This window comes from Brienomyrus brachyistius, chromosome 3 (assembly GCF_023856365.1).
Source record: "Brienomyrus brachyistius isolate T26 chromosome 3, BBRACH_0.4, whole genome shotgun sequence".
NCBI lineage: Eukaryota > Metazoa > Chordata > Actinopteri > Osteoglossiformes > Mormyridae > Brienomyrus > Brienomyrus brachyistius.
The window spans coordinates 35,877,229-35,904,884 of NC_064535.1; the positions used below are offsets into that span (position 1 = coordinate 35,877,229).

Genomic DNA, 27,656 nt, shown 5'->3' on the forward strand with positions numbered 1-27,656 from the left:
AAATCAGTTCAAAGAAGCTTCAGTGGTCGTGAAGTGGCCTGGACTGTATGACATTGGATATTGGAAATAGTCTTGATGTAAATGTTATAGTGAAAATGATAGTTGGTAACCCTATTTTATATTTCATGAAAAAAAACTTCATGAACAGTTATTTCCAAAATGTAATTAATACAAAGTCAAATATAAATCTGTATAAATGTGGCAAATTATGTTTAAGCAGAACCTTTTGATACAGATTTCTTTCATGGTGTTATTGCCAAGCATATTCAGTTATCTAAATATTAAAAGCAAAATCTATTACTGGACAGTTGCAACCATTTATGTACTTTTATTGCACCGGTGATTTTAATGGTATAAAATTCCATATGCAGAGTCATTAGAAGTTTTAAACATAAGATTCATATTTAAATTATATTTCCTTTTACTCGTACAAACAATTTTTTGCAATCTTCATAAAATCAGTAAAGATTCTCAATCAGGGAGGCCTCTTTTCAGCGGGAAGGCCTCTTTTCAGCGGGAAGGCCTCTTTTTAGCGGGAAGGCCTCTTTTTTGCAGGAAGGCCTCTTTTTATTAACCTCACTGAGGTTGCACAGGTGGTGAATCGGCTAGGGTTAGAGAAGGCTGCAGGGATCTGTGGTATCCGGGGTGAACTTCTCCAGGCTAGTGGTGAGGCTGACCTCCTGGTATTGCAGGCAATCTTTGCTTCCATTTGGGTGTCAGGCATCATCCCAAATGACTGGAAAACGGGACTTGTGGTCCCTGTCTAGAAAGGGAAGGATGATCGCCTGGATTCCGGCAGCTACAGGGGTATAACACTGCTCTCAGAGCAGTCCTTAGACTTTGCGGGATGCCCCCGAAACTGCTGGGTGTCATGGCCGGCTTGTACACTAGTACTGTGCAAACTGGAGGGAGAACATCTACATTTTCCCAGTTGATTCTAGGGTTCACCAGGGGTGTGATCTTGCTCCTCCTACTCTCTTAAATAGGGGCGTGGCACGATCGGGGGCAGATGAGGGGGCGTGGCACGATCGGGGGCAGATGAGGGGGCGTGGCACGATCGGGGGCAGATGAGGGGGCGTGGCACGATCGGGGGCAGATGAGAGGGCGTGGCACAATCGGGGCAGATGAAGGGGCGTGGCACGATCGGGGCAGATGAGGGGGCGTGGCACGATCGGGGGCAGATGAGGGGGCGTGGCACGATCAGGGCAGATGAGGGGGCGTGGCACGATCGGGGCAGATGAAGGGGCGTGGCACGATCGGGGCAGGACAATGCGTCTTTTTTTTTACTTTTCTTTCTTTACATGGATGGGGTGTTGGGCAGAGTCATGGGGTACAGGGGCTATGGGGTATCTGTTGGTGAAGAATGATTTATTGATCTTGACTTTGCCAACGATGCTGTGATCTTAACTGTCAATGGAGGCTCTGATCAGGGCTCTCGAGTGACTGAGTGAGGAGTCTGAGTGTCTGGGATTGCGGGTGTCCTGGATAAAGACCAAGATCTAGGCATTTACTGACTTCTTAGGAATAGGTAGTGTGTCTGTCTGCGGGGGGAATGTCAACCTTGCCGAGAGATTTATCTACATCGGCAGCGACATTCGTGTCTCTTGTGACTCTTCCTTTGAAGTTAGCAGACGGATTGGGAGAGCATGGGGAGGTGTTGAGGTTACTGGAAAGGGGTTTGTGGCTCCCAATATTAATGCAAGAGGACGATGGTCGAAGTTCTGGTGCTCCCTGTCTCGCTGCTGAGCCCCTGGACCAGGCCTAGGGGACGCCCACGTAACACCTGGCTGTGGCAGATGGATGGCCATTTATTGAGTATGGGGCTAGACTCTTTTTAGTGGGGAGGCCTGTTTAGTGGGGAGGCCTCTCTTCATGGGGAGACCTCTATTTAAGTAGTGAGGCCCCTTTTTAATGGGGAGTCCTTTTTTTAACTGGGAGCCCTCTCCTTAGTGGGGGGGAGGTCTCTTTAGTAGACAGGCCTCTGTTTAGTGGGGAGTCCTGTTTGTCTGGGGAGGTCTCTTTTTAGCAGGCTTATGAGGGTAACTTGTCGGATTTAAGGTAGTCTGGGCAAAATGTAAGTGAACGAATATGAAGTCCATTTAAAATGTGGTACCTTAAATTCGACAAGTTTCCCTGACAAGCCAGTAACCCCACTTCGTCGTACAGGCCACTGCTGCTTGAGGACCCAAAACGTACAGCTTAAGTTTTTGATCAACCATATTATATTATTTCCGAGGGCTTTAAAATAAGATTGGAATGATAGGTTAATAGATCAGGGTTTTTAAATTATTATGATTTAAAAAAAGTATAATACAAAATCTGGGAAATCCAGAGATACTAATAAAAGGTTTTGGGCTGTTGCCCCTGGTTTTACACCATTTGGTTTTTAACAGCATCTGGCTATATGTAAACATTAACATGTAAGTCAGCACAACCCAGTGCTCATTGGTACAAGTCCATTGCTTTTGATGTCCACTCTGTTGTATTACATTGTACATTACATTGAGATTTCCATTGGATGATTAACAGAATCACATGGGCTGTGTTTGGGGGGAGGAAACAGGGGCTTTAATAAGCGTTTTGAGATTTTAACCACAATGGGGCTGAACCAAGAATGCAAATTAGCCAGCGGTGGGCAAGAGCTTAAAGTCACAAAATAATCCATTTCAGGAAACATGATTAGGTTCCTCTGTTAGTAAACGAGAAAAGAAGTGAAGAAAGAGGTGAAGAAAGGACTCGTCGTTGGGTTTCACCCTGCCCTGGGGCATCCTGGCCCTCCTTCTATACTGTGGAATTTAATGAGAAACAGCACAATGCCTGGTGGGGGGCGGGGGGGGGGGCACTAATGCCACACACCTCCATGGTCATGGGTGGGAATCCTCCCTGTGTTGCGTGTGGAGTTGGCATGTTCTCCCTGGCAGGGCACACATGTACACAATGTGGCAACTCTAGTTCATCTTAGCATGTTTTTGGACTGGGGGGGGGGAAGTTGTGCCAACATGCTGCCCCTCTAGACCCCCCTCAGGGCATAACCGTGAGTGAATGTATGCAGCCTGTAAGCAGAGGCACAGGGACACAGAGGCCCCGCTGTTTTCTGCGGGGGGTAGCAGCTGGATTTACAAAAAAAGCATTTAGGGGGAGATTGGTCACAAAATCTCATGGAATTTAGCCAGTCATTATAAATTATTCTCAATGCTGGTCATTTGCTTTGGTTTTAATTATAATTTGGTGATCAGTGTTGACACACCGAACCACAGCACACGGAGCGCAACAATGAAATGCGTCCTCTGCATTTAACCCATGTGAGGAGGGCGCAGTAACGCCGTGTACCGAAACATTTCTATTGTCGTGTGCCTCAAAGGGATTTTCTCCCCTGAGGTTTTCTCACTTTGCTCTGTTTCATCACAAAATACTTACCGGAGTAAAAGTCAATTTTTGCTTTTTCTTTTCTCTTGTTTGCATGAAAATTTGGCATCGTGCCAAAAGTAACAGAAAGTAATCAGGCATTTTTATTAATTGTACTGGGAAACATTTCCACAGTGACCCCCCCCCCCCCCCAACCTTGGCTGTGTATTGGTTTTAGCTGGTTTATTTGTTTCATTGCATAAATTAATGCATAAACAAACACTTGTTTGCTGAAGATTTTCTGAAAGAAGATTGACCAGCATGTGAAACAGGAATGTACTAATGAACTAGTGTGAATTAGTGGATCAAAAAAACCTAAAGTCTTAGGTTGGTTTAATTAATAAATGGTATTCAGTTGTGGGAGGTCAAAACAAATTTGCTAGCAAGTTAAGGCTGTGGTACAGTGGAGCACAGACCTGTGAATAAGCAGCCAATGACTGACAGTTACCGTTTTAATGACTAATAGCTTGAGAGCTAAGCCAGGCTCGGGTTCGTCTAGACATCAGGCCTTGATGTTTAAAGCATTATGCCCATTTCACAAACACCAGTATCAACACAGTATTTAATACACGTATTTAACGGTTTGTGTGATCTAATGACAGTAAGATTTAGATCAAGAACTACAAAAATCTGACCAAAAAAGGTTAATATATTCCCCACATTAAATGTAAACATTGTGTAATCGTGTACAAGGATGTTCATCAAGAGAGCTGCATTTAAACTGTAATACATGTGTTGTTTAATATACAGCATATACCCCCCCCCCCTCAGGGCAGTATAGTTAGTCAGCAAAGCTATATTTTCAGTACTCTGTTGCCTAGTCCTGCTCCCTCAGACTTGCTGCTCTGTTTGACTCGCAGCCCCGTGTCCCTGCAGAGCCCTAACCTGGCAAAGTGGGCAGACATGCAAACAAACACGACCCAGAGCTTTGAGATGGACGCGATCTTTGGTGAGACCCCTGGGTCGTCGTCGTCGTCTTCTTCCTTGACCTTTGATGGTGAGGTCAGTCTGACTCCAGGTCTCTCCTGTAAGTGGATCTCCACCCCTGGACGTCCGAAGCTGTGTTGATCTTGCTCAGACTCAGCGTGTCTTCAATCCTGCCACTTTAACTAGAAAAAGATTTTCTCCACATGTTACTGTAAAATCTGTTTCCTTTCACCAACTATGCTGACAGTTTAAATCCCTAGAAGTTTTACTTGTAATACTTTACAGAGCGATAAACTTAGAAGCAGCAAAACTGAATATGACCTACATAACACATGTGGACCCTCAACACCAGCTCCACTGCCAAGAAGGCCCAGCAGCGTCTCTACTTCCTGCGGAGACTGAGGAGAAGCTCACCTTCCACCCCCAATCCTCACCATGTTTTATAGAGGGACCATAGAGAGCATTCTCTGTGGCTGCATCACAGCCTGGTACGGGAATTGCAGCGTCTCGGACCGCAAGACCCTACAGAGGATTGTGAGGACGGCAGAGAAGATCATTGGGGTCTCTCTCCCCTCTATTACGGACATTTACACCACACGCTGCATCCGCAAAGCCACCAGCATTGTGGATGACCCCACACACCCCCCACGCACACTCTTCTCCCTCCTCCCATCTGGCAAAAGGTTCCGTAGCATACGGGCCTCCACTGCCAGAACGGGGACCAGCTTCTTCCCTCAGGCCATCAGACTCCTCAACCGGAACTGAACACAATCCCCCCCCCCCCACACACACACACACATACACATCTGTACATCTGTATATAATATTTATTGTTATTTATTATACCATGGCATTTTTGTACAGCATTTTTGCACAAACAACCTTCGCTGCTACCATACAGTAACAAATACTGTATCCAGAATGTTACCACTGTTAATTGGCACTGTTGTCTTGTCTGTCTTGTCAATCTGTACTGCTATGCTGTCCTGTCTGCACTTATGATGTTGCTCTGTCTTTGTCCTGCTCTGTGTTGCACCATGGTCCTGGAGGAACGTTATCTCATTTCACTGTATACTGTGTGTATGGTTGAAATGACAATAAAACCTGCTTGACTTGACTTGATAACGCAAAAGATGTCGATTAAGAGCTTCCAGTGAAGCAAAGCAAGAGAAAATGTACATTTTCTAGTATTAATATTATGTGTTTGTGTGTGTGTGCATCTGTGTGTGTATGTTATTCAAATGTATGTGTTCTGTAGCTATTTTTGAGTTATTCATGCTTTAAAAGAAACTTCATGCAAACTGATCTTCATCCTCCTGACTCATTTCTTTAAATGCAGATTCTGTTATTTCTTTCATCTCTCTCATTTTCTCCTCAGATACTGGGGGTAGCATCGGCTTTAGTGCCCCTTCGATTCTGTTCATTCTTTCTTTTGCCTTCTGATTAAATGTCTGGTTGTTCTTCATCACAAGATCTCGTATTGCTTCTTGAGCTTCTTCACAGGCATCATGTAATTTCCTGCGTTCACTTTCAAAATTCGGTTTGCTGGGATCCAGAGCCATGAGTTTGCCCAGACTGCTGATCCTGTCCATCAGGTGCTTGTCGGAAATCTCAACGTAGGTCCCTGAGATCATGTTAACCAAGCTGGCTACATTCGACGCATAAAAGGCCTGCTGGTAGATCAGGTCTTTCATGAACTTTTTTGTGTTATATGACAGATGTTTCTGAGATGCCTTCTGAGACTGTTTGACAAAATCAGTCAGAGATCTATGCAGGCAGGTCTTAACGATGTTTGAGATCATCTGAAAGAAGCGTACCATCTTCTCCCACTGCTCTTTCACTCTTCCCATCGCATCTAGACCCTTGACCAGCATTTTAATGGTGGTGTTGAAGTCGATCTCTTTTACTTCACAGTTTCTCAGTGTGACTAAGATCTCTGTCAGCTCCTTCTGGTTTTTCTCCAGGTTTTCCAAACTCTGTTTTTGCATCTCTCTTGCCTTTTCCAGCTGAGCTCGACTCTGCTCTATGCGGAAACGAGCGTTCTCCACCGCCATCTCACCTGCCCGTTTTTTTCCGCTCTCCTTAGCTTGTTGCGGGGGTTCAGGTGTAAAAGCTGGTGTGTTTGTGAGGGCTTTGCTCTCAGAGTCAAATTTCTCTGTTTCCTTCAGCAGCTTTTGGATTCCTCCAATCATTTCTTTGGTCTTGCCATCATCGCATTTCCCTTCAGGTGCGATGGTGCTGAGCTCAGAGCACAGGTTCGTACCCTTTGTGCAGATATTTATAGCTTTGCTTTTTGCATCAGAGTCATTTTCACTGGCCACTGAGGTTTTAATGTGCTCAAATTGTTTACTGAGAAATGACGTCTTTGCTTTCCCCTCCTTTTCGTCAAATACATCAGACCATTTAATTTGGTTTGGTTCTGTAAAGCTGTTTAAGGTTCGACTCAGACCCAGAAGCTGCCCTGATTTGGACAACGTGTTGCCCTGTGCAAGCATCATTGGACCTCCTAGTTTTATTTCTACGACTTTTGCTGCTATGTTTGTAAAAATGTTGAGAGCAGTTAATACACCTTCTGTGAGTCCTTCTACAAAGTTCATGCCAATCAGTTCCCACCCAGATGGCAGTGAATCCATTGCTTTATTAAAGGTGTTCTGTGCCTCTTCTACCTGTTTATTCATGTCCTGAAGTGTTTTCTGAGCCCTTTCCTTTGCTTTCTCTGAATCCTCCTTCTTCATATTTGTCTCCTCAATTTTGCGCTTGACGTTCTCCAGATCATCACCATATACCTTCTTTGCACTTATACAAGCTTCTAAAAGTTCTTGGATCAGATAAATAGTTAGGGTGAACTTTCTCTCAGTTTGCTCAGCTAATCTTTCACAGTCATCTGATATAGTTGATATGTTCTCCAGTTGGTCAGGGAGGATGGTTTGGACCAGCTCATCATTGTCTTGTACCAAAATATTTACCGATGTCTTGATGTAAGCTGGCACATTGCCAGTGTGGAGACGGATCTGGTCCATGTTCTTGTGAGCCTCATTGAATGCCGCCCATCCAGAATTAGCCACTTGCATTAGACAGGCACGGAATGAGTCTGGGTACTTGATTAACTGAAATCCATCTTTTGGAGGGTTTTTGTTGATGGAGAAATCTACATTAGAGGAGATACAGACCAGCTCCCCCAGAATGGCTATGGAGACTGGGGCAGGTACCAAGTACTCCTCCCAGTTAGCATATGGTTGCATTATCAGCTTGGTATCATCTCTGAAATCTCCAGCCTTGGAAATTGATTGGGTAGCTTTCACTATGTCTGCCATTGTCGTCTTTCCTGTAACGACACAGGAATGTGTGTGTGGCACATCAGATTTGAGCACAGTGTGACACATCAGATCTTCATTTGATTTAGTTAAGTTTTATTCCTTAATTGAAAGACTATATGTGGTTGTCATGTTTGAATGAATTACTTGTTACTCATGCTTCATGCTGGCCTTTTTACCCATAAACACATTATATGTATTTACAGGTATAAATAGGACACATTCAGCCTCTCATAATGCAAATACTGTTGAAGTGACTTTTTTACTCAATCACATAAAGCTGGACAGATAAAAGTTAAATTTCCGTGTATCAGCATGATAACGTACAAATACAAAATACGATGCTTTTCAAATATACAGATCAACAATTTGGAACAGAATAAATTACAACTTAACTTTACGTAAGGAATAATTGACGACGGGCCGTTGAATTATTAGAAAATAATGCACACCCGAGGTGGTAATGCGGCCACGACGCGAAGCGGAGTGGCCGTTATACCTCGGGTGTGCATTATTTTCTAATAATCCAACGGTCCGGAGTCAATTATTCCGGTTATACTACGGTTGCCACACCTCAAGACATCGATCAGATGATATATTTCAAGGGATTCGTCAGGTTTTTCTACTTAAATCGCTATTGTGAGTAGGATTATTTCTTCCGCATCTCATCCAACGACTCTTTTGCTAGTTCCAAAACGTCATTTTAAAGCTGGCAATGGAGGCTTGAGCCGTTGATAGCAGACTAATGCAGTTAATAATGAAGTTATTAGAAAGAGAGCGAGAGAGACAGAGACACAGAGAAAGAGAAACAGAGAGAGAGAGAGAGCTTGTATGAATTAGGCTACCTCTGTGTGTCCCTCAACAGTGTTCTGAAGCACCGTCTCTAAACTGTAAGTCTGCTTTAAGATGCGGCGCTGTTACCTCGCTAGTGAGAAATGTCATGTGTAGCCTTTAAGTTGGTATACTAGGCTAACTAATACTGCTGCAGCCCAGTTGTTGAAAGTGTCATATTCACCGTAAATATTAAAATTTACTTTCGGAAAATCGTCTGTCATGTTGTTGTTTTTGTTAGTCCTGTGTGCTGTATAGGTACTGTATGCTAATTTCCGTTATTACAGTTAACTATGCGAAGTGATATGGAACTGTAATGCGGTCAAGAGAGCTGCCTGGAACTACGTTCGCCGTGCGTTTATCTGAAAATAATTGCACACCTCAGAACGTTCGTCAGCCAATCAGATTCAAGCATTCGACGGTCCCGTAGTATAAACAGCTATAAACAGTGCCTCATTTCTGAATGAACAGTATAAATTATCTGTAGCATGCTGTACAAACCTCCTGTCAATGTTGTGTTTTTTATGATTTGTTTAAATACTAAACATTAACTACCAGAAAGCTGCCTTTTTAAATTTCACTTCAATGTTTATTTTGTTCAGAGATGTATCTCTGAACTTCTTTTTTAATTGTACTTTTTCACAACAAACCTGCCCCAGAAACATCTGGTCAGTTTCTACAGGTCTGCTAAAGAGCCTTTTGACAAAGTACATCACAGTTTGGTTTGTTAGCTTCACAAAGAGTGACCATAGAGATCCACAGCAAATCATCAAGGCAGACAAGTATATCACAGAAACACAACTGTGACCATAATCAACCTCTCTATATTTTTTGTTTGCTTATTCTGCATGTAGTTTTTTTTTTATCATCTATTATTTTACCATTTTTATACGTTATTTTCTATATTATATTTAAGACAACATCAGCTTGGGGAGTCACTAATGTAATCCTGTGTGTGAATCTTCAATCTGTTACATATCAGAAATGCAGAAAGATAAAGTAAAGAGTCAAATACCTGAAAGTAAGTAGTAAGGAAGTAGATTATATACTTGCAGATACTTGCTTCTTGCCTGATTTTCTGATCGTTAAGTAGCTGCTGTTGTGAGCAGCTTTTATTCTCTAACTTCAGCGCCCTGCCCCCGATCTCCCTGCACATCTACGCACACACCCACCACCCCGATCTCCCTGCGTATGTATGCACAGACCCACCACCCCGATCTCCCCGCGCATGTGTGCTCACCCCCACCACCCCGATCTCCCCGCGCAAGTATGCACACACCCACCCAGGGACGGATTATGGGTTGTGTGGGCCCCTGGGCAAAACGTTCGCGAGGTCCCACCCCACCACCACCACCAGCACCACCACCACAACCACCACAATTCAAGGGCCCTTGGCAGCCAAACGCCCTCCCTATAGGGTCAGGGGCCCTTGTAGGCAGAGGATCAAAGAATGTAGGCCCTCTAAAATAGACAAACGAAAATACATTGTTGATAAGCGGCCCCGCTGGCCCGGTCCGTAATCCGTCCCTGCACCCACCACCCCGATCTCCCCGCGCATGTGTGCTCACCCCCACCACGTCTGTGCAGCTTGCTGCTTAACACACCCACTGCGCCTCACTTAAAAGTCCTGTCACTGTCCCCCCCCCCCCAAAAAAAAAGAAAACTAGAAACAGACCCTGATAAACGTGCAGTTACGTAAAAGATCACTTTCATATTTGCAAGCCACATTGCCCATGTATTTAAGCATTGTTATCTTAAATATGACAGCCCATCTGAATATTCACTGCTGTGTGCCCAAGAATTTCCCCCCCAGGATCAATGCAGTTCACTTTATCCCTGCGGCAATGACCGGGAAGGGCAGCAGAACGATAGATGGGTGGGTGGATGAGGAGGGACAGGTGGGAAGGAGACACAACCCACTTAAACAGGAATGTCAGCACATGTTTGTTACAGTTGATCAGTTCAGACTTGCCTCCTCCAGAACACTCCAGGACAAAGACTGATTCTAATGCAATCTCCCCCAAATCGCCACCATCTTCTTCATAACCTCCTCCTAAGATTATCAGCCCATTCCTATCAGCTGCTGCTTTGTTCAAATTTGTCCAGCTTTGCTCAACATAGGCGGCTCCCATGAAGCAACAAATCTTAAATTCAATCACATTTTATTCTACGAGTTTGAAATGTTTTTCTTGTATTATACCTTCATATGCAAATAACCAATATATTTTCTTTCATTGGTCTTTCAAAGTTGTGTAATTTTTGAATCACAATCTACGCCACACATCTGCAAAACCCTTTGGGCCTTTTCTCTGGGTCCAAAGTGCTGCTTTGCTTCAGCCTACCCAAGAATGTTGGCTGCTCTCCCTCAGGCAGGACCGATGGGCCGTGTTTCATTTGCACAAAGAGTAACGCTTCATTCTCATTTCAAACAGCATACTGATTTCATATTTGTGAAGCCTCTAGCATAATTTGATGTGAGTCTTTTGCAAGAGGGGCCTCCACTGGCCTTTCTTGCAGAAGCCAGTCCTGGTGTAGTGCTCAGTTTCAGCCAACGACGTCTGTTGGGGCTTTAGATGTCAGTTCAGCATTAATTACAATTACAGGTACAGAAAATATGGTTTACCTCCATTATATATCACTGAGTAGGGTGGCATACTGGTGCAGTGGTCAGCACGCTTGCCTCACACCCCTGGGACTGGGGCTCAGGTCTCCTCCAGGGTTCCGTGTGTGTGGAGTTTGCATGTTCTCCTCATGTAGTCAGGAGGCTTCCCCTGTGTTCTCCCTTACAGGGTCTATGTGTGAGGTTTTCCAGGGGGTAGAGACAGGAAAGCGAGGGGCTAAAGGGAATCTGGGGCTAATGCTGCCCCCCATAGATGAGCTAACTCTGAGAAGGAGAGAGTGAACAGACATGGAAAATGGACAGAAGGTGATGGGGGAGAGTCTCAAGGTGGACTTCAGGGTGGACAGAGAGAGCTGACTACTGTGAGACCCCCCTGCTGTGCTGCTGTGTCAGACCTGATGAAGTGCAAGACAGGCTACTTAAAGGCACAGATCCAAGGTGTGTAGCTGCCGCTGAATTACAGCCCCGTAAACACAAACCACAGGCACACAAATCAGTTTCTTGGTGTAGCCTGTCCCCTAGTGGAAATAAAGAGGAATGCAGAAAGGGCAGCCGACGAACGTGTTTAATTTCGCTGCAGCTGGCCACTCAAAGTCTGGCATGTTGAGAGTTGTTCATGTGGATAAAGAGAATCAAAACTCTGAAATATTGTTCCTCTGGCTTATCTGGCTGAGAACTCTGACGTATATAATAGGGTAATGCACATCCGCCACTGAGCCAAATCAAATCAAATAACTTTTATTGTAACTTCACTTATCACCAGTACACAGGTACAATACAGGTGCAATTCGAATGTACAGTTAAATAACGCGCAGAAGAGCATCATTAAACTTTATATTAAAATTCATATATTCATGGTGCATAATTTCATAATTTCTTGAAAATACATTGCATTAATGTTCACCTACAAGAAAAATATATATTGCTAATCAGATACATTAAAATATGCCGGCACTGGAACCCCAGAGCACATGCCCATTGATAACATTACGATGCTAAGACAAAAAATCTAGCTAATTTTATTTTTGCACGCACAAGCATTTATCGTTCAACAGACCACAATTCAGAACTGAACCAGAAAACCCCTCTTGAACTGGGAAATCATCCCCACCCAGTCTCCAAGGGTGGAGCCACAGGAATAAGCTGTGTGCACGCTTGTAAGCATCTTAAACGGGTTATGTCATGTACACACAGTCATAAAATGGATCACCCTCACTTCATGACTTGGCAGACTGCATGTTCCTCATATTAGTATTTTAAGGCAGAATATTAATACACGATGTTTTTAATAAAAGCCACATGTGAAATATAACAAAGTTTTATTAAAACAATGTCTGGCCTTTTTTCCTTGTTTGCAAATATACAACAACTATTCAGCATAGACATTTTCTTTATTCCTAACACATCTCAAAATAAAGACAAAAATCAATATATGCCTGCATCTGTCCTGCAACCAGAACAAAATGTTTAGATTAGTTATTTCAGAAGTACAAACCTATATTCTATTGTTGAGGGTTTTTTATAATCGTATTTCCACGCACAATAGGCTTCTTTGAGGGCTGACGGAACGGGAGTGTTTCCCAGTATATTGTTCCCATTTACATTTTTCCTTTGTTTACCTTTATGAAACAAAACTTGCTATAAATATTTTTTATATAATATTAGGGTTATATTTTGTGCAGTTCTTTACTTTTTTTTTTCGATGATTAACATTTATTTAAATTTTTCTTTAACCACTCAACGGCACAGGAAGGTTGATACTGGCGATTTTCCTTTTGAAAGGTACTGAATATAAACCTGAAACAACTCAGTTCTGAGGCAGACCTTCTGAGGATGTTACATTTTGGTTATTTAGCCAATTTAATCACAGCGTCTTTTTGAAGTCTGTCAGCTCATCCATGCCAACGTTGCCTCCGCTGACAACGAGCACGACGTTCTTCCCGGCCACGTCCGGGATCTTGCCGTTGGCGAGGGCGGCGAAGGAGGCAGCCCCGGAGGGCTCCACCACGAAGCCGGCCTGGTACAGATCAACCACGGTGGCCATGATCTGCTCGTCGCTGACCAGCACGATTTCCTGCACAAACTGCCGACAGAGTCTGTATGGCAAAGCACCTGAGACACATGAACAGACATTACTCAATGTAGGTCAATGCAACCAAATACTATCTCATTGGTTCATTGCAACTCTGAAATATTGTTCCTCCGGCTTATCTGGCTGAGAACTCTGATGTATACGATAGGGTAATGCAGAGCCGCCACTGAGCCAAATCAAATCAAATCACTTTTATTGTAATTTCACTTGTCACCAGTACACATGGAACAATATATGTGCAATACGAATATACAATTAAATAACGTGCATTTAAACTGTAATACATGTGTTGTTTAATATACAGCATTTCAGGGAGGCGAACCCCCCCCCCCAGGGCAGTATAGTTAGTCACTAAAGCTATATTTTCAGTACTCTGTTGCCTAGTCCTGCTCCCTCAGACTTGCTGCTCTGTTTGACTCTCAGCCCCGTGTCCCTGCAGAGCCCTAACCTGGCAAAGTGGGCAGACATGCAAACAAACACGACCCAGAGCTGTGAGATGGACACGATCTTTGGTGAGACCCCTGGGTCGTCGTCGTCTTCTTCTTCCTTGACCTTTGATGGTGAGGTCAGTCTGACTCCAGGTCTCTCCTGTAAGTGGATCTCCACCCCTGGACGTCTGAAGCTGTGTTGATCTTGCTCAGACTCAGCGTGTCTTCAATCCTGCCACTTTAACTAGAAAAAGATTTTCTCCACATGTTACTGTAAAATCTTGTTCCTTTTACCAACTATATTGACAGTTTAAATCCCTAGAAATTTTACTTGTAATACTTTACAGAGCGATAAACTTAGAAGCAGCAAAACTGAATGTGACCTACATAACGCAAAAGCTGTCGATTAAGAGTTTCCAGTGAAGCAAAGCAAGAGAAAATGTACATTTTCTAGTATTAATATTATGTGTTTGTGTGTGTGTTTGCATCTGTGTGTGTATGTTATTCAAATGTATGTGTTCTGTAGCTATTTTTGAGTTATTCATGCTTTAAAAGAAACTTCATGCAAACTGATCTTCATCCTCCTGACTCATTTCTTTAAATGCAGATTCTGTTATTACTTTCATCTCCCTCATTTTTTCCTCAGATACTGGAGGTAGCATCGGCTTTAGTGCCCCTTTGATTATGTTCATTCTTTCTTTTGCCTTCTGATTAAATGTCTGGTTGTTCTTCATCACAAGATCTCTTATTGCTTCTTGAGCTTCTTCACAGGCATTTAGCAATTTCCTGCGTTCACTTTCAAAATCTGGTTTGCTGGGATCCAGAGCCATGAGTTTGCCCAGACTGCTGATCCTGTCCATCAGGTGCTTGTCGGAAATCTCAACGTAGGTCCCTGAGATCATGTTAACCAAGCTGGCTACATTCGACGCATAAAAGGCCTGCTGGTAGATCAGGTCTTTCATGAACTTTTTTGTGTTATATGACAGATGTTTCTGAGATGCCTTCTGAGACTGTTTGACAAAATCAGTCAGAGATCTATGCAGGCAGGTCTTAATGATGTTTGAGATCATCTGAAAGAAGCGGACCATCTTCTCCCACTGCTCTTTCACTTTTCCCATCGCATCTAGACCTTTGACCAGCATTTTAATGGTGGTGTTGAAGTCGATCTCTTTTACTTCACAGTTTCTCAGTGTGACTAAGATCTCTGTCAGCTCCTTCTGGTTTTTCTCCAGGTTTTCCAAACTCTGTTTTTGCATCTCTCTTGCCTTTTCCAGCTGAGCTCGACTCTGCTCTATGCGGAAACGAGCGTTCTCCACCGCCATCTCACCTGCCCGTTTTTTTCCGCTCTCCTTAGCTTGCTGCAGGGGCTCAAACCATTTAATTTGGTTTGGTTCTGTAAAGCTGTTTAAGGTTCGACAGAAGCTGCCCTGATTTGGACAACGTGTTGCTCTGTGCAAACGTCATTGGACCTCCTAGTTTTGTTTCTACGACTTTTGCTGCTATGTTTGTAAAAATGTTGAGAGCAGTTAATACACCTTCTGTGAGTCCTTCTACAAAGTTCATGCCAATCAGTTCCCACCCAGATGGCAGTGAATCCATTGCTTTATTAAAGGTGTTCTGTGACTCATTGTTAGGTTGAAGAAACTGTTAGTAATCATTTGTTATCATTTCTGTATAATCAGCAATGAGTGTAAATATGTATATACATTATTTTGTTTTCCTTTACCTTTATACTTTAGATTATATTAGTTTACACGTATCCTGAGCACGTGTTTAAATAGTTGTCCACCTGAGGAAAACAGAGAACTTCTTCTTACTCTCACAGTCTTTTCTTTGTTCTCACTCCAAGACCCCTGCCCCCCATTGACTATAAATAAAGGTGCCAAGGGGAACCACCCTTTGTAACACATTCCTTTGTAGCCTAGCATGCAGAGAGTGTGGTTACCCTTGTGCAAGTAAAACTCTAAGTGTGTTGTCTCGTAATTAATGGTGTGTACAGAGTTGGAGTGGAAAGCCTGTCGCTTTCTCCAACATATACTGTACTGTAGTTTGGTCCTGTGTGCAGAGTTGGAGTGGAAAGCCTGACGCTTTCTCCAACATATAATTTGGTCCTTCGAGCCGGATTAAGAGGACACCTGACGACATCGCCAGCACGCCGAGAGGAGCGACACTGAAGCCTGCCGGCAGCCACTCGGAGACGGGTGCAAAAAAGACCTGTGACGTGAATTCGTCATCAGGCCGGTGGTTAGAACTGCGCTCGACGTCTGGTGATGTCTGACGGACCTCGGTGGCGGAACACAGGCACACAGGACAGGTGAGACAACAAAGGTTATTCAGCGAAATAACCGGGTCAATTGATGTGGGTTAGGCTTAGCCGTAATTAAGCAGAAAAGGAGTTAGGCTTAGCTGTAATTAAGCAGAAAAGGGGTTAGGCTTAGCCGTAATTAAGCAGAAAAGGGGTTAGGCTTAGCCGTAATTAAGCGAAATATGAACATGCATGTATTGTGTGAATGACTGGACTAAGACTGTTATAGAGGCTTAGAGTTGCTTCTGTCAGTCCATTTCTTATTTTGCCTGGTGGGAAAGAAGTACTGGTGATTGAAGGATCAAGGACGGGTTTCATCCCTGAAAACCAATACCGCTGCACGAACAGCGTGTAGTAGAAGGCCGTATTGGTGTCCTCCCATATATCTTGTACCAGTGAATTTCCACCCAGGACCTGTGTAGTGCGGAGACGGGAAAGAAAAAAAATGGGAAAGAATCAGAGTAAGAGGATTGAACTAGAGGGAGATGAGAAGTTTATGGAAGGATATAAACCAGGTTCAGGACAAATAAGTAATCAGAGGTGGAGAAAAAAACATGGGTTTGAAGGGAAACTCCACACTCCAGATATCTTAAAATTACAAGGAAATTTAAGACTAGAAATGTTACAAACCTTGAAGAAAGGAAAATTGGAGAAAAGGAAAAAAGAATATAAGTATTCAGATAATTGGTTGGAACAAAGTAAGTTAAGAGATGTACGTAGAAAGCAGAAAAAGGATGATAGAAAGGATAAATTAACTGCAGCCGCTCTAGTCACTTTAGATGATGAGACGGTGGCCAAAATAAAACATAGAGAAAATAGACCACCAACACCGCCACTATTGCCTGCCCCCATGCAACCCGTAGATAGAAGGGAAATAAAACAACCATCAGCTATGGGCACAATACCAAAGAAGCCATCAGCTCTTCCTTCTTCCCCCATTATAACTAGGAGTAGAGATCCTACGTTATACCCTGTGCGCGATCTAGCTACTGCTAAGGTTCGATGGCATCCGCGAAATGAAGGCATTGATATTGATAGTGAAGAGGAAGAAATAGAATTACAATGCCCCCTAGTGGAGGTGGCAAACCCTAATAGAGAGCCAGATGGAGGACCTGAAACAATGTTAGTCTATAGACCATGGACAGCTGAAGATAGAACGGCAGCATTAAAGGGAATACCTCCTGTTGATGAAGGGGTACCAGAATTTTGGACAGCAATATTGGAACTACAGAGCAGTTTCCACCTGAATGGTAGAGAAATGTTCCAGTGTTTAAGACAGCTGTTCAATCATAAATGGGGAAGAGTAGCAGGAGACTTTACTGGTCATGGACCAGACAATCAACCACTTGCACATAATTCACAAGCTCTGCAACAGAGTATGCAGCAATTACATGGAAGGATAGAGACAGTGTTTATGAGACGAGCAGATTATGGCAGAATTGCACAATGCAAGCAAAAAGATGGAGAAGAGCCAGAGGATTTTATGGATAGGATGAGAGTGGTGTTTAGAGGGAATTCAGGAATTCCTTATAATGAGGAAAATGGAGGAGTTTATCAGCAACAGTTAAAACGTGCGTTCATCACAGGGCTAAAACCTGAACTGAAGAGATACATAGATAAACATTGGGTACATCAGAATACTGGTTCAGTACAGCAAGCCCTAGAATATGCCCAACACGCCCATACAGCACAAAAACAGAAATCAGACGTAGTGTTTGCTGCTAATGATACTGTTGCAATAATACATATGAATCCTCCGGGGAGGGGAGGGTTCAGAGGAAGGTCACGAGGCCGAGGAAGGGGGAGAGGTGCTTTTAGGAGCAATCAGCGAAATTTATTACAGCAAGATAACACTTGCTGGACATGCGGAAAACTTGGGCACTTAGCTAGGCAATGTAGAACCAAGTTTATAAACAACCCAAATTCCACAGAGAATCAATGACAATTAGCCTGTGAACTATCAAAAGAGCCAGATAAGCTGCAAAAACAGGATGAGACAGAAGAGATAGATTTGCAAGCAGTTTGCCAACTGCTAGCACTAAAACAACTTGAAGAACTACCAAAACGAAGGCTTATTATAAATGGGAAAATATATGAGTGCCTATGTGATACCGGAGCCTGTAGAACAGTGTTAACCACTAGCCCTCCAAGGGTCACCTTTTCCTCGTCCTCCATAAATATCCGAACTGCAGGAGGCCAAGCTGAAAGTCATCAATTGACAAATCCAGTTAGCATAAAAGATGAGGAAACAGAGATAGAATGTCACGCCCAAGTGCTAATAAGCCCTTCATGTCCAGTCAATCTGTTAGGAAGGGATCTTATGATACAAATGGGTATTAGTGTGATTGCAACACCCACTGGCATGAAGGTTATAGTAGAAAAGCAAACTTTCGTGATACATGGCATGTCAGCTCCACAGTATTATTGGTCCCTAGATCTGGGGGGGACAGCACAGACACGTGAAATATTGAGAAAAACTAGAGAAAAGCAGTCCCCTAAACAAACCCAGTTCATGCCTGGTGATGCCTTACACGTCACTATGTGGTACAAAGGCACCCTAGGACCAGATTATGCCTATGACAAAACGTTTCATGCCCTTCAAGACACTTGTATCACCTTACAATATATATATGTTAACTCCACTACTGGCTTTTCTGCTGCTTCAGTCATCTTATCTAATAAACAACAGGCTGTGTTCAGAGGGGAAACACCACACGTATCTCTATCAAAACCACCTCAGATGCAGTGGAAGGATGTAGAGATGTTCTTACGAGATTCCATGCACAGTTACAATGACTACCAACCCGTACCTGGCTCCTTTTGGAGCTATGACAAAAAACACAATGTGTGGCGGTTTCCTTTGGGATGGAGAGTTCAAATCACTCTCACCACACACTTGCAGGACCCAACCTGACAAATTTTTCCAACCCTGGAGGAGGGATCATGTCCAGATCTAGATCGCCTCCCGGAAGGGTTGTGGTCGTCCTCCCCCACTGATGTAGGACTGGTAAAGGGGTTCCCACCTTACAAAGTAATTGTGAAATCAGAACACCGTCCGGTAGTTAGACAATACCCGTTAAAACCTGAAGCAGAGAAAGGTATAGCCCCTGTAGTGCAGGATATGTTGGCATCAGGAATATTGCGAGAGGCTCCTGAGGCCACTTGCAATACTCCTATATTCCCCGTCCAGAAGGGACATACAGGGAAATGGCGCATGGTGCAGGATTTAAGGCCAGTAAATGAAATAGTACAACATGCTGCACCAGATGTGCCTAATCCACACCTTTTGTTAAATTCCTTGTCCCCTGACAAGAAGTATTTTTCAGTAGTGGATCTGAGTAATGCCTTTTTCTCAGTACCACTACATCCTGATTCACAACACTTATTTGGTTTCACTTATAAAGGACATAAATACACATACACTAGACTCCCTCAAGGGTTTTCAGAAAGTCCACATGTATATACAATGGCACTACGCTATTCAATGAGTTCCTGTAAAATACCATCCCATAGTCAAGTGCTATTGTATGTAGATGATATATTAATTGCTTCAGATACAAAACAGCATTGCAAAGAAGCCACACTGTTAGTGTTACAGCATTTGTATGATACAGGACATAAAGCATCAAAACAAAAATTACAGTATTGCAGAGAGGAAGTTATATATCTTGGACATAAACTCTCCCAACAAGGTCGATCGTTATTAGAAACTAGAAAACAGGCAATACAAGAGGCACCAAAGCCAAAGACTAAACAGCAAATGATGTCCTTCTTAGGACTTTGCAATTATTGCAGGGAATGGTTACCTGATTATGCTGCACTCGTTCAACCTTTACAAACCCTGATTTATGGGAAGGACATGGCACTGAAAGATAAAATTCAGTGGACAAAAGAAGGAGAATTGGCATTCACAAACTTAAAAATGATGTTACAAACTAATGTGACACTTGCTCTGCCAGATTATCAACAACCATTTACCCTATGTGTTGATGCAAATCAAGGGTATATGAAGGCAGTATTAACACAGCCATTCGGCGCAAAAGAGAGGCCATTAGCGTTCTATTCTAAACGATTAGATGCAGTGGCAGCTGGTTTTCCGCAGTGTTTGCAGGCATGTGCAGCTGCTGCAGAAGCAGTGAAATTATCAGCAGAATTAGTGTTGTGTCACCCACTCACTTTGAAGGTGCCACATTCAGTTTCTTTAGTTTTACTGCAGACGCCACTGCCATTCCTCACACATGTTAGACATCTGACCCTAGTCTCACTCCTGCTTTCACAGTCAAACATCACAATACAGCGATGTGGTCCTCTCAACCCTAGCACCCTTCTTCCGACAGCGGAAGATGGAGAGCCACATTCGTGCAAAGCAGTTGTGGAAGAACAAACCAAACCAAGAGCAGATATTTTACAGACCCCAATACCAGATTCAACGGTTGTTTTTGTAGATGGATCAGCATCAAAAAATGACATGGGGAAGAACAAGGTCGGATATGCTGTAGTTACATCTACTGAAGTGTTAGAGGCCAATGCACTCCCACCTGCTTGTTCAGCACAAGCGGCTGAACTCTATGCTGTAATTAGGGCATGTGAGCTCTTCAAAAACAAGCAACTTACAATATACACTGATAGTCAATATGTGTTTGGAGCTGTTCATCACCATGCAAGAGTGTGGAAAAATAGAGGATTCAAGACATCGCAAGGAACATCTTTAACTCATACGAACCTATTACTCAGGTTGTTAGATGTTGTGCAATTACCAAATTGCCTTGCGATATGCAAATGTAAGGCACACCAAACTGATGCTTCCGCAATAGCTAAAGGAAACAGTTTTGCGGACATGACGGCAAAAAGTGCTGCACAAAAACAACCTGCCTTAAATGTTACAGATGTCTTGTTGATAGATAGTGATGTACTATGTGATGCACAGACTCATGCACCTAAAACAGAAATACAGAGCTGGATTAAGAGAGGAGCAATACAGCAAGGGAAAACTTATTATATGAATGACAAGCCCATCCTACCAAAAAATTTATACAAGACAGCTGCCTTAGTGAGCCATGGAAACACCCATGTCTCAACAGGAGGGATGGTACATATTATCCAACAATACTTTTATACTATAAATTTTTCTGATTATGCAAAACAATTTTGTCGAGCGTGCTTAATTTGCTGTAAACACAATGCACAAGGCAACATAAGGCCAAAACGTGGCCAGTTTCCCGCAGCTGAGTATCCATTTCAAATTGTACATATGGATTTCATTGAATTATCTTGGTCACAAGGGAAGAAGTACTGTCTAGTCATTATAGACACCTTTTCTAAGTGGGTAGAAATATACCCTGTAAAACACTGTGATGCAATGACCGTTGCAAAATGTTTGGTAGGCCATTATTTCCCTACCTATGGCATACCTCATATTATAAGATCGGACAATGGGACTCATTTTGTAAATCAAACCATGTCCCTTTGCTCACAAGCATTAGGTTTTACGATCAAAAATCATTGTGCTTATCACCCCCAGAGCGCAGGCTTAGTGGAGAGAACTAACGGCACCATTAAAACAAGACTCAGAAAGACAGTGGAAGAGACAAAAAGACCGTGGCCAGAATGTTTGTCTCTAGTAAAATTATGGATGAGAATAACTCCCACTCCTGCAGGATTGACACCATTTGAAATAGTGTATGGTAGACCGTTTCCCTTAGCATCCGAAATGAGTGATATAGGAAAAGCAAACAGAGAAAATACGTTAGCCGATTGGATGCGTAAACTACTAACATCGCAACAAAAACATAACCCCAGTAGTCTGCCAGTAAATTCTGTTTCTGTTCAACAGGATAATCTGCAGCCAGGAGATTGGATCCTGGTCAAGGTCCTGTTGCGAAAGGATTGGAGCACACCTCGGTGGGACGGACCTTATCAAGTCCTCCTCACAACACCAACAGCGGTGAAAATAGCAGAGCGACCTTCCTGGATACATAAGAGTCACTGTAAGCCCGTATCAGAGACCTCTGTACCTTCGGAGTAGCAGTGGAAGTCCGCTACAAAGGCGCAGCAATCAATAGGATACTGACGTCTCAACCCGGTGAAGAAAACAGCTGATCTGCACTCCATTTAGAATGGCTCTGATTGGGTGGGGATGTGGTAAGGTAACTCTCGGTGTAATTCTCTTTATGGGAATTGTTGGTCTGCTTCTGCACTCACCAGAGCAGGTGTTTCGCCCACCTAGATGGACACATGACGGCTCCCACCTGAGACCTATCTCCAAAAATGAGACCCATCCTTTCCTACAAAATTACTGGTACCGTTATGTTTATGATTCAGCAAAGAAAGACAATTTAACTAATTGTTATGTCTACACACTTTTAATTCTGTTTTTCTGCTATACACTGCAGAAGAACGAATGGATTTACTAACCTTGTCTAGCCCTCTTAATAATGATGATGATGTGATCTGAATGACGGTTGTGCTGAAAGTGTTTTTGCAAATTGTACAATACTGATGTTTCTGATCATACTGTCATGATAAACAGGAGGGACTGTTAGGTTGAAGAAACTGTTAGTAATCATTTGTTATCATTTCTGTATAATCAGCAATGAGTGTAAATATGTATATACATTATTTTGTTTTCCTTTACCTTTATACTTTAGATTATATTAGTTTACACGTATCCTGAGCACGTGTTTAAATAGTTGTCCACCTGAGGAAAACCAGAACTTCTTCTTACTCTCACAGTCTTTTCTTTGTTCTCACTCCAAGACCCCTGCCCCCCATTGACTATAAATAAAGGTGCCAAGGGGAACCACCCTTTGTAACACATTCCTTTGTAGCCTAGCATGCAGAGAGTGTGGTTACCCTTGTGCAAGTAAAACTCTAAGTGTGTTGTCTCGTAATTAATGGTGTGTACAGAGTTGGAGTGGAAAGCCTGTCGCTTTCTCCAACATATACTGTACTGTAGTTTGGTCCTGTGTGCAGAGTTGGAGTGGAAAGCCTGACGCTTTCTCCAACACTCATCTACCTGTTTATTCATGTCCTGAAGTGTTTTCTGAGCCCTTTCCTTTGCTTTCTCTGAATCCTCCTTCATTTTTGTCTCCTCAATTTTGCGCTTGACATTCTCCAGATCATCACCATATACCTTCTTTACACTTATACAAGCTTCTAAAAGTTCTTGGATCAGATAAATAGTTAGGGTGAACTTTCTCTCAGTTTGTTCAGCTAATCTTTCACAGTCATCTGATATAGTAGATATGTTCTCCAGTTGGTCAGGGAGGAGGGTTTGGACCAGTTCATCATTGTCTTGTACCAAAATATTTACCAATGTCTTGATGTAAGCTGGCACATTGCCAGTGTGGAGACGGATCTGGTCCATGTTCTTGTGAGCCTCATTGAATGCCGCCCATCCAGAATTAGCCACTTGCATTAGACAGGCACGGAATGAGTCTGGGTACTTGATTAACTAAAACCCACCTTTTGGAGGGTTTTTATTGATGGAGAAATCTACATTAGAGGAGATACAGACCAGCTCCCCCAGAATGGCTATGGAGACTGGGGCAGGTACCAAGTACTCCTCCCAGTTAGCATATGGTTGCATTATCAGCTGTGTGTCATCTCTGAAATATCCAGCCTTGGAAATTGATTGGGTAGCTTTCACTATGTCTGCTATTGCCGCCTTTCCTGTAAGGACACAGAAATGTGTGTGTAACACGTCAGATTTGAGCAAAGATCTTCATTTGATTTAGTTAAGTTTCATTCCTTAATTGAAAAACTATATGTGGTTGTCATTTTTGAATGAATTACTTGATACTCATGCTTCATACTGGCCTTTTTACCCATAAACACATTATATGTATTTACAGGTATAAATAGGACACATTCTCCCTCTCATAAGACAAATACTGTTGAAGTGACTTTTCTACTCAATCACATAAGGCTGGACAGATAAAAGTTAAATTTCCGTGTATCAGCATGATAACATATAAATATAAAATACGATTCTTTTCAAATATATAGATCAAGAATTTGAAACAGAATTCATAAGTTACAACTTAACTTTATACAGCTATAAAGAGCGCCTCATTTCCGTATGAACGGTATAAATTATCTGTAACATGCTGTACAGACCTCCTGTCACGATCACGGAGGGGGAAAACGGTGATCGCGCGGGTAGGCGTGCGAAGAACAGGCGAACAAGTCCGAGTCGGGACAAAACTGGGGGTTTATTAAGGGAATCGGGGCTAGGAGACATCCACAGCGGACAAACCACACCAAATCCATACTGACTACACAATGACGGACAACGGGAACAGGTAAGACCAGGACTAAAATAGGACGAGACTAATCAAAGTAATCAGACAAAGCTGGGAACAATCAGGGAAGAACACGTGGGTAACCAGGGGGCGTGGCACACACGTGGAGCGGACGAGCCGGGCATGACAGATTCCCCCCAAAAGGCACGCTTCTCCGGGCGCGCCTAGGAGGAGGCGACGGACGGGATGAGGGAAAAACTGGGTCTGTAAAACAAGAACAGGGGGATTAACGCAAGACCGGGAACAGGACCGAAGTACAAAACACGGCAAGGTACAAGACGTAGGACAAAACCTGACATAGGACCAGGAAAACAGAAAGACATACCAGGAAGGGAGAAATAGCAGGGACATGCGGGGCACAAGGATCGGGAGTGCCAGGAGGGAACATCGGGAAACACGGAGCAGAAACGGGAAGAACAGAGGGGTGAGGAACAGAGAACGGAGGGGCAAAGACAGGCAGAGGAGTCAACACTGGAGGGACAGGGACCGGAAAGTAGGGAGAGAAGGAGGGGGAATAAAGGGGAGCCCGAGGGAGCCCCAGCGGGCGACGGGTGGCAGCCGGAGGGGCCACAGGAGGCCGGAGCCGGAGGGGACCCCAGAGGGGCCGAGGAGACAGGGCGAGGGACAGACGCAGGGACGAAGGAGGGAGTCGGAGGGGAGACCAGGGAAGGGGACGAGGGAGCAGGAAGGGACCCTGGCGAGGGTAAGGAGAGGGGGGAAGCCGCAGCAAGTGGCGACGTCCTCCGCCGCGCTAGAGCGGGAGACCCGCAGAAGACCGCCGAGTAGCCAGTGGAAGGAGCGAGGCCGGGTGACGAGGTTGTGGAGGGGGACCCGCAGGCGACCGCCGACCCAGGGGGCCAGGAACCGCAGGCGCCAACCTAGCCGTAGTGCTGGTGAGGGAGGACAAGCCAGGGAGTCGGGCGGGAGGGACCCCAGCCTTTCGTCTGTGTCCCCTCCCCTTTCGGGACACAGACATTATGGCCCCTATTCGGGGTCGAATTCACCGGGATGAGGGCACAAGAGTCACAAGAAGGGCAAACGGGACTGGAGGCGAGTCAAGGACTAGAGTCACTGGGGCTACAGTCACAAGGGCAGGCAGTGGAGGGGTCACCTGCCCGGGAGCTGCAGGCTGCTGCAGAGGGGGCGTGGGCGCGGGAGCTGCAGGGGGCAGCGGAGGCGGCTGCTCGGGCTCTGGGGCCGCAGGGGGCAGCGGAGGCGGCTGCTCGGGCTCTGGGGCCGCAGGGGGCAGCGGCTGAGCAGGAAGCGGCGGGGCCGGCTGCGCGGGATGCGCAGGCAGTAGCTGAGGCGGATGCTCGGGAGCGGGTCCCGCGGGTAGCGGTGGCTGCTCTGGAGCGTGGTCCGCCGGCCGGGGTGGTCGCTCCGGCGCAGGGTCCGCAGGTAATGGGTTGTGCCACCGCATTTCTGTATAGGAACTTCCATCTATTGCTCCTACCTCCATCATTAAGGCCTTAGAAATAAATTTTTTAGACACAACCTCCAGAGAAAAGACAGTATCTCAAGAAGACATGCAGTTTTTACACCTGCTGAGTGAGAAAATTCAGCATAATAAAGAGGGACATCTGGAAATGCCTTTACCCTTTATTATTTGGAAGCTGTGGACGCACTCTAGACAGCTTGCTATGGTAAGACTAAAACATCTAAAAAGAAAGATGATGAGAAGTTCAAAGTACAAGGAGGATTACTTAAAGTTTATGAATAGTATGTTTCATGATGGTGATGCTAAAGAGGTAGGTGATGCCCCAGAGGAGGCCATCACGTGGTACATTCCTCACCATGGAGTGTACCATCCTAGGAAGCCTGAAAAAATTAGAGTAGTATTTGATTGCTCTGCTAAATTTGAGGGCACCTCTTTAAATGAGCATCTACTCACAGGGCCAGATTTAAACAATGCTTTGACTGGAGTACTTTGTAGGTTTCGTGAGCACCAAATCACAATTGTTTGCGATATCGAAAAAATGTTTCACCGCTTTCATGTCAGCCCACAAGACAGAGATTTCTTGAGGTTCCTGTGGTGGGAGAATGGGAACATTGAAGGAGAGCTTAAAGAGTACCAGATGCGAGTGCATATTTTTGGAGCAGCATCATCGCCAGGACGCGCTAATTTTGCTATGAAACATCTAGCCACTAAATATGAGAAAGAATACCCACTGGCAGCAAGTTTCATTCGGCAAAATTTCTATGTGGACAATGGTTTAATCAGCATTGATACAGCTGAGCAAGCCATCCAATTGGTCCATGATGTACAAAAGGTCTTTGTCAAAGGAAAATTACATCTACACAAATTTGTGTCCAATAGCAGAGAAGTCTTGGATTCTATTCCTGAGAGTGAACGTGCTAGCATAGTAAGGGATGTTGATTTGAATTACAATGAGCTTCCAATGTAGAGTGTATTGGGGGTAAAGTGGAACGTAGAAATGGACACACTCTTGTTCAATGTCATTCTCAGTGGAAGGTCAGCCACTCGACGAGGAATCTTATCTGCACTTGCAAGTATATTTGACCCATTGGGATTTTTATCTCCTTTTATATTGACTGGAAAGAGAATCCTTCAAGAAATGTGCAAATACCTAACTCTGAAAATAGATCAGGAATTCTTCTGGACAGATTTTCAAGTGGTGCTTGGATATATCAAGAATGAAGCCAAGCGCTTTCATGTATTTGTTGCCAATCGTGTCCAAAGAATAAGATATTCTACAGACCCAGGTCAATGGTTCTATGTGGACACAAGTCAAAATCCTGCTGATCATGCATCTAGGGGTCTCACGGTGGCAGGTCTGCTAAACTCAATTTGGCTAACAGGACCTACATTCTTATGGGAACGAGAGCTAGCAATACGTGAGGCTTCCCCAGAGCTTCTTGTAGGAGACCCAGAGGTAAAGGTCCTGAAAACTGATGCCTTTATAAAGGACAGCTTCTTTGAAAGGCTTTCGAGAATTTCAGACTGGAACACAGCACTCAACGTCATAGCCCGCATCCAAAGATGGCCTAAGAAAGATAGGACAGGTCCTATCACTGTAGAGGAAAGAAAGAAGGCTGTTCATGCACTTATCAGAGCAATACAAACAGAAAAATTTGAAGAAGTGTTTAAATTGTTTAGTCAAAGGTCTGCAAATTTGCCAAAGACTCACAAGCTATACCAACTAGATCCTATCATAGAAAATGGGTTGCTCAGGGTTTCACCAGTGCACTGTTTCACCAGTGTATGGCTGACATATTAAAGGATGTGAGCAAACCGGAGCAGGTTGTTCAATATGTAGATGACTTGTTTATCCAGACAGAAACTGATGTGGAGCATTTTGAGCTTCTGGAGGAGGTATTAGACATCATGAAAAAAGCAGGGCTGAAACTGAACCAAAAAAAAAAAGGCCCAGTTATTTGTGTCGGAAGTGAAATTCCTTGGTGTCCAAATA

At 43.9% G+C, this 27,656-nt stretch overlaps 1 protein-coding gene and 1 pseudogene across 3 annotated transcripts in view; both read right to left on the reverse strand.

The window, feature by feature from the left end:
• Positions 1-3,843: 3,843 nt before the first annotated feature.
• On the reverse strand, positions 3,844-25,665 carry LOC125739244 (uncharacterized; annotated as a pseudogene).
• LOC125739313 (uncharacterized) overlaps positions 5,142-27,656 on the reverse strand; it is a 74,101-nt gene continuing 51,586 nt past the window's right edge. Inside the window, exons 1-2 of one of the 3 annotated variants that reach the window (XM_049009303.1) lie at positions 9,493-9,659; positions 5,142-7,657 (exon numbers count right to left, since the gene is read on the reverse strand). In XM_049009303.1, the coding sequence (XP_048865260.1) occupies positions 5,625-7,646 (2,022 nt within the window). In that variant the 5' untranslated portion in view covers positions 7,647-7,657; positions 9,493-9,659 and the 3' untranslated portion in view covers positions 5,142-5,624. Of the gene's footprint in view, positions 7,658-9,492; positions 9,660-27,656 lie in introns of those variants that run through there. The other 2 variants (XM_049009305.1, XM_049009304.1) reach the window with 2 other exon arrangements.